Genomic DNA, 7,500 nt, shown 5'->3' with positions numbered 1-7,500 from the left:
CGTGTCTGGCGCGTGCGTATGTGAGATTTGTGAGCAAGAAGAAAGTGTGATCTTGTTTGTGTAAAGATTAAGATATCTTTGGTGCGTGTGTGTGTGTAGGTTTGGAAGTTGGCCGAGGAGTAACATTGAGCTGCTGTGTGTGTGTGTGTGTGTGTGTGTGTGTGTGTGTGTGCAGGTTTGAGAAGTTGGCTGAGGAGAGTATGAGTAACATTGAGCTGCTGAAGAAGGCTCACGCTAAGGGGCAGCCTGTGCCCAACCACCACATGGAAGAACGCACCTTTAACTCTGTCAAGTGAGTCACACACACACACACACACACACACACACACCCTAACACACACATACACATACACGCCCACATACACACACGCACGGACACACACATACACACACACACACACACACACACACGAACATACTTACACAAACACACAAACATACTTACACACATGCAGGAACACACCTCAGTGAGACCTGGTGACTTACACACATATAAACACATAGACCATAAATAACACCCTTTTCATACCAAGAATGTTCATGTCAGTCACATTCACAGCCTAACTCTCATTCTCTCTCTCTTTCTCTCCCTGCCTCTCACTCTCTCACTCCCTCTCACTCTCTCTTTCCTTCCCTCTCACTCACCCTGTCCCTCTTTCTCTCTCTCTCTCCATCCCTCTCTCTCTCCCTCTCTCTCTCCATCCCTCTCTCTCTCTCTCTCCAGAATGTACCCTAACCTAACTGCCAATGAAATGCAGCTGATCGTAGTGAAGGGCATCAACCTGCCGGCTCCTTCAGGTAGGACTGTGTCTAAGTTAATATCTCTGTGTGTGTGTGTGTGTGTGTGTCTGTGTGTGTGTGTGTGAGTGAGTGCGTGCAACCTGTCAAGTTACATTGTATTTGTTGGTGTGTTGCGTGTCTGTGTTGTCCCAATAACTGTTCTTGACTCTCTCACAGGAGTTTCACCTAGTGATCTGGACGCCAGCGTACGCTTCGAGTTCCCCTTTCCCAGCTCGGTAAGAAACACACACACACCACACACACACACACACACACACACACACACACACACACACACACACACACACACCACTTTCAGTCAGTCCCTCTCAGCGTTCTATTTGCTCTGATACTGTGTGTGTGTGTCTTTGTCTGTGCTACAGGAAGAGCCTCAGAAGGACAAGACGAGTACAATCAAAAACACCAACTGTCCAGGTAACACACACACACACACACACACACACCAGTTCAAGTATAGGCAATGCAGAAAAGTCACTCACTCACACTCTCTCTCTCTCTCTCTCTCTCTCTCTCTCTCTCTCTCTCTCTCCCTTCCTTCCTTTCTTTCTATCTATCCCTTTCTCTTTCCATCCCTCACTTTCTCTTTCTCTCTCCCCTCCCTTTTTCTTTCTCTCCATCCATCCCTTTCTCTATCCCACTCCCTTCTTCTTCTCTCTCTCTCTCTCTGGCAGAGTTTAAGGAGCAGTTTAAGCTCAACATTAACCGCACCCATAGAGGCTTCAAGAGGGTGGTGCAGTCCAAAGGAATCAAGTTTGAGATCTTCCACAAAGGGTGAATTAAAAACTATACTATTTCTGGGGAACAACCTCTGTTATCATGTGTTTGTGTGTGTGTGTGTGTGTGTGTGTGTGTGTGTGTGTGTGTGTGTGTGTGTGTGTGTGTGTGTGTGTGTGTGTGTGTGTGTGTGTGTGTGTGTGTGTGTGCCATCATCCACAAAGTATGACTCATTATAGTGTGCGTGTATGTAATGTGTGGGCATTACCCAAAAAATCATGACTCATCCTATCATTACATCACCTGTGTGTTTGTGTGTGTGTGTGTGGGTTTGTGTGTGTGTGTGGGGGGGGTCTCTATTTCTGTATGAGAGATTGAATGTCTGTCTACGCTGGGTGGTGTGTGAGTGTTTCTTTCAAGTATTCATATGTTTTAAAAGATCTTGTGTGTGTGTGCAGTGGCCTGTTTAAAGGTGATAAGAGTGTGGGCACGGCACAGCTGAAGCTGGACTCCCTGGAGAATCAGTGTGACCTCAGACAAATCATAGATGTGAGTTTACACACACACACACACACACACACACACACACACACAGATACACACACAGATACACAACACACATCACACACCACACCTATCACACACACACACATACGCACACACACCAGGGATGTAAATTAGCATCCAAATGCATTTGTGAAGTGGCAGGTGAATTTAATCAACCTGCCTGCCACAGCGGCGGGTAAACAAAGGGGGCATTTAACAGACATGATTGACATGATTGACATGATTGACATGATTGACATGACTTAATCGTTCCATGAAGAATTTACCTCAATCGTCAGGCAGCCTAAATAGAGTTATTATTTCCTAGCTACGTCACCACCTCCATCTCGACCAATCAGAGTCCGGTTCAGGCCACCGAACGCCAATTTGATTGGACGTGAAATTCACTTCCTTCTGAGTGCTTCATTCATTGACGATGTTGAGTATGTCAGTGACTGGGCAGTAGGCTAGTCAGACAGACTGTTTTGCTCCCACTGTCTACAATACACTTCAGCCAACAGCAACAGAAGCAGCTTTATTGTGGCGGACAAATATACACACACATACACACACACACACACACACACACACATTATTATGCGCACAAACATACACACACACACACACACACACACACACACACACACACACACACACACACACACATTATTATGCGCACAAACATACACACACACACACACGCTATATTGTGCATTGGCATTAGTTTGAATACAGAGTGTTTTTCTGTTTATCCAAACAAGTTGTCCGATTATTGATATTGAAAAACTGTGTGTTTGTGTGTGTGTCTGTGTCTGTGTCTGTGTCTGTGTCTGTGTCTGTGTCTGTGTCTGTGTCTGTGTCTGTGTCTGTGTGTGTGTGTAGGTGCTGGACGGCCGTAAGCCCACAGGCGGGCGTCTAGAGGTGCGGGTGAAGATCAGGGAGCCCCTTGGAGGAGTGCAGCTGCAGTCAGTCACTGAGAAGTGGATCGTCCTGGACCCTCTACACCTCTCTCCTCCTGACAGACAGAGAGAACGAGTGAGTAGAGAGAGAGAGAGGACGAGTGAGGAGAGAGAGAGAGAGGACGAGTGAGGAGAGAGAGAGAGAGGACGAGTGAGTAGAGAGAGAGAGAACCAGAGAGTTGAGTGAGAGGACGAGTGAGTAGAGAGAGAGAACCAGAGAGTTGAGTGAGAGGACGAGTGAGTAGAGAGAGAGAACCAGAGAGTTGAGTGAGAGGACGAGTGAGTAGAGATAGAGGACGAGTGAGTAGAGAGAGAGAACCAGAGAGTTGAGTGAGAGGACGAGTGAGTAGAGAGAGAGAACCAGAGAGTTGAGTGAGAGGACGAGTGAGTAGAGATAGAGGACGAGTGAGTAGAGAGAGAGAACCAGAGAGTTGAGTGAGAGGACGAGTGAGTAGAGAGAGAGAACCAGAGAGTTGAGTGAGAGGACGAGTGAGTAGAGAGAGAGAACCAGAGAGTAGAGAGAGAGGACGAGTGAGTAGAGATAGAGGACGAGTGAGTAGAGATAGAGGACGAGTGAGTAGAGATAGAGGACGAGTGAGTAGAGATAGAGGACGAGTGAGTAGAGATAGAGGACGAGTGAGTAGAGATAGAGGACGAGTGAGTAGAGAGAGAGGACGAGTGAGTAGAGATAGAGGACGAGTGAGTAGAGAGAGAGAACCAGTGAGTTGAGTGAGAGGACGAGTGAGTAGAGATAGAGAACCAGAGAGTTGAGTGAGAGGACGAGTGAGTAGAGAGAGAGAACCAGAGAGTTGAGTGAGAGGACGAGTGAGTAGAGAGAGAGAACCAGTGAGTTGAGTGAGAGGACGAGTGAGTAGAGATAGAGGACGAGTGAGTAGAGATAGAGGACGAGTGAGTAGAGATAGAGGACGAGTGAGTAGAGAGAGAGGACGAGTGAGTAGAGAGAGAGAACCAGTGAGTTGAGTGAGAGGACGAGTGAGTAGAGAGAGAGAACCAGAGAGTTGAGTGAGAGGACGAGTGAGTAGAGATAGAGGACGAGTGAGTAGAGAGAGAGAACCAGTGAGTTGAGTGAGAGGACGAGTGAGTAGAGAGAGAGGACGAGTGAGTAGAGAGAGAGAACCAGAGAGTAGAGAGAGAGAACCAGAGAGTTGAGAGAGAGAACCAGTGAGTAGAGAGAGAGAACCAGTGAGTAGAGAGAGAGAACCAGTGAGTAGAGAGAGAGGACGAGTGAGTAGAGATAGAGAACCAGAGAGTAGAGAGAGAGAACCAGTGAGTAGAGTGAGAGGACGAGTGAGTAGAGAGAGAGAACCAGAGAGTTGAGTGAGAGGACGAGTGAGTAGAGAGAGAGAACCAGTGAGTTGAGTGAGAGGACGAGTGAGTAGAGAGAGAGAACCAGTGAGTAGAGAGAGAGAACGAGAGAGTTGAGTGAGAGGACGAGTGAGTAGAGATAGAGAACCAGAGAGTTGAGTGAGAGGACGAGTGAGTAGAGATAGAGGGAGAGAGAGAGAGAGAGAGAGAGAGAGAGAGAGAGAGAGAGAGAGAGAGAGAGAGAGAGAGAGAGAGAGAGAGAGAGAGAGAGAGAGAGAGAGAGAGAGAGAGAGAGAGAGAGAGAGAGAGAGAGAGAGAGAGAGAGAGAGAGAGAGAGAGAGAGAGAGAGAGAGAGAGAGAGAGAGAACAAGTAAGTAGAGAGAGAGAGAACAAGTAAGTAGAGAGAGAGAGAACAAGTAAGTAGAGAGAGAGAGAACAAGTAAGTAGAGAGAGAGAGAACAAGTAAGTAGAGAGAGAGAGAACAAGTAAGTAGAGAGTGAGGGAAAAGGAGGGAGAAAGAGAGGGATAATAGTTTTCTGATTGGTTGATTCTGCACCTCAGGTGCCCTCCCCCAGGTCCAAACCCAGAAGTGACCATGACAAGAATGAAAACCACAGCAACAGCAAAACCAGGTGACCTGTCTGTCTCTCTGCACATTCTCTCTCTCTCTCTGTCTGTCTGTCTGCACGTTCTGTGTGTGAGTGTGTGAGTGTGTGAGTGTGTGAGTGTGTGAGTGTGTGAGTATGTGAGTGTAGGTTGTGACAATGTGTTAATGGTGGATTGTTTATTTTGGATCTCTTCTCTTCAGTCATTCCCCTCCACAGTTTAACCTGCACAGTTTCAGCCTCCTCAACTATGACAAGGAACGACTAGAGAAAAAGGTTAGTGTGTGTTTGTGTGTGTGTCTAGGCTCACGCATTTACTAGCTCCATGACTTCATACTCAGGAGGATTCAGGATTCATGACTTCATACTGTCCCAATCTAACATTGGTCAGAGCCGCTGTCAATCATCTGTCTGTCCTATTAGATTGAGGCGTACAGGAAGAATAGGCGGGAGCCTCCGTCCGAACTAACACAGCAGCATAAGGATGTGTGTCACAGACTACAGTGGCAGAAGAGCTACCTGGAGAGAGGGTCTTCATCTGCACTATCAGGTAACACACACACACACACACTCACTCACGCACGCACACGCACACGCACACGCACACGCACACACACACACACACACACACACACATACACTTACTCATATACACACACACACGCACACGTACAAACAAATACTTATATTCACTGCAACAGTACAGCCCAATCAACCAAAAGTAACACATAGGTACATTTCTTACATAGGTCAAAGTTAAAACATTTTATTAAACATACTTAATTCCCTCTTCCTCCTCCAGTCTAGTGTGTGTGTATATGTGTGTGTAAGTGTGGTTTAGAGGTCCTTGATCCATATAATGTTTCAATAAAGTGGTTTAAAAGTTTAAAAGTCTCTCTCTCTCTTTCTCACTATCCCTCTATCTCTCTCTATCCCTCTCTATCCCTCTCTCTCTCTCTCTCTGTCTCTCTCTCTCTTAGAGTATGAACATGTTCTGAAGAAGCTGTTCCACGGTCTGTCTGACTCAGTCAAGAAGTTCTCCAGCCAGGGTAACAGGGTAAGCACTGACGACACTCACGCACACTCACGCACCCTCACACACACACACACTCACACTCTCACACTTCTCACACTCACACTCACACACACACACACACACACACACACACACACACACACTCACAGTTCACTTGCTCTGGAGGTCACACTATCAGTGCGGTAGCTTTCACTTTCTCTGGAGGTCACACTATCAGTGCGGTAGCTTTCACTTTCTCTGGAGGTCACACTATCAGTGCGGTAGCCTTCACTTGATCTGGAGGTCACACTATCAGTGTGGAGAGCTAGATACTACATCTGTGTCCATTCGTTTTCAATCTATTTGTTTTCCCTCTGTGATGATGTTTCATCTGTAAGAACATTGTAACACGGTTCATTTGACCTCCTGTGACATGATCCTGCATCAGTAGCCGCTGAGGAGGGCTGCAGGTCTGTGGCTGCTAACACTCCCACTGTTCATCTCAGCCAATGAGGGGATGTTTTCTCCTCAGCCAATGAGGGGATGCTTTCACCTCAGCCAATGAGGGGATGATTTCACCTACGCCAATGAGGGGATGCTTTCACATAAGCCAATGAGGGGATGCTTTCACCTCAGCCAATGAGGGGATGCTTTCACCTCCGCCAATGAGGGGTTGCTTTCACATCAGCCAATGAGGGGATGATTTCACCTCAGCCAATGAGTTTGTTGCAGTTTGTTTGTTTATTTGTAAGTTTCTGTCTGTAAGAAGATTACTCAAAAACCACTGGCTCTATTCCCATGGAACTTGGCTGACTGGTGTAGTCTGCTCCTGTCTTGGTGAGGTCATTAAGTAACAAACTTGGCTGACTGGTGTAGTCTGCTCCTGTCTTGGTGAGGTCATTAAGTAACAAACTTGGCTGACTGGTGTAGTCTGCTCCTGTCTTCGTGAGGTCATTAAGTAACAAACTTGGCTGACTGGTGTAGTCTGCTCCTGTCTTGGTGAGGTCATTAAGTAACAAACTTGGCTGACTGGTGTAGTCTGCTCCTGTCTTGGTGAGGTCATTAAGTAACAAACTTGGCTGACTGGTGTAGTCTGCTCCTGTCTTGGTGAGGTCATTAAGTAACAAACTTGGCTGACTGGTGTAGTCTGCTCCTGTCTTCGTGAGGTCATTAAGTAACAAACTTGGCTGACTGGTGTAGTCTGCTCCTGTCTTCGTGAGGTCATTAAGTAACAAACTTGGCTGACTGGTGTAGCCTGCTCCTGTCTTGGTGAGGTTATTAAGTAACAGACATGGCTGACTGGTGTAGCCTGCTCCTGTCTTGGTGAGGTCTTTTGAGATTTCATGTTAGAAGGGTTTCCACTCAAGTAGCCAACAGTGCCAAAGCATTGCTTGCAGACTGGACTTTGTTTATAGTCTTTTATAGTGACCCCGCCATCGAATCGAACGCTGAATCCAAAACGTTCTCACAGAGCGGATCTGAAGGGTGGCAGTGCCTCTCCAAATCTGCTTCTCTCTGTCTAGCTAGCGTTCGC

At 47.0% G+C, this 7,500-nt stretch overlaps 1 protein-coding gene across 1 annotated transcript in view; it reads left to right on the top strand.

Annotated features, from left to right (window-relative positions):
• Positions 1 to 7,500, top strand: part of cc2d1a (coiled-coil and C2 domain containing 1A) — a 27,084-nt gene that overhangs the window by 17,415 nt on the left and 2,169 nt on the right. Inside the window, exons 17-27 of the mRNA XM_080859967.1 lie at positions 176 to 292; positions 725 to 798; positions 958 to 1,016; positions 1,164 to 1,215; positions 1,473 to 1,572; positions 1,974 to 2,064; positions 2,944 to 3,096; positions 4,908 to 4,978; positions 5,155 to 5,227; positions 5,375 to 5,501; positions 5,932 to 6,008. Of these exons, the coding sequence (XP_080716093.1) occupies positions 176 to 292; positions 725 to 798; positions 958 to 1,016; positions 1,164 to 1,215; positions 1,473 to 1,572; positions 1,974 to 2,064; positions 2,944 to 3,096; positions 4,908 to 4,978; positions 5,155 to 5,227; positions 5,375 to 5,501; positions 5,932 to 6,008 (994 nt within the window). The remainder of the gene's footprint in view (positions 1 to 175; positions 293 to 724; positions 799 to 957; positions 1,017 to 1,163; positions 1,216 to 1,472; positions 1,573 to 1,973; positions 2,065 to 2,943; positions 3,097 to 4,907; positions 4,979 to 5,154; positions 5,228 to 5,374; positions 5,502 to 5,931; positions 6,009 to 7,500) is intronic.

The sequence above is a fragment of the Sprattus sprattus genome (assembly GCF_963457725.1).
Source record: "Sprattus sprattus genome assembly, chromosome: 1".
In the NCBI taxonomy this organism is placed as follows: Eukaryota; Metazoa; Chordata; class Actinopteri; order Clupeiformes; family Clupeidae; genus Sprattus; species Sprattus sprattus.
Note: the sequence above shows the minus strand (reverse complement) of the source record. Positions and strands in the feature narration are given on the sequence as shown.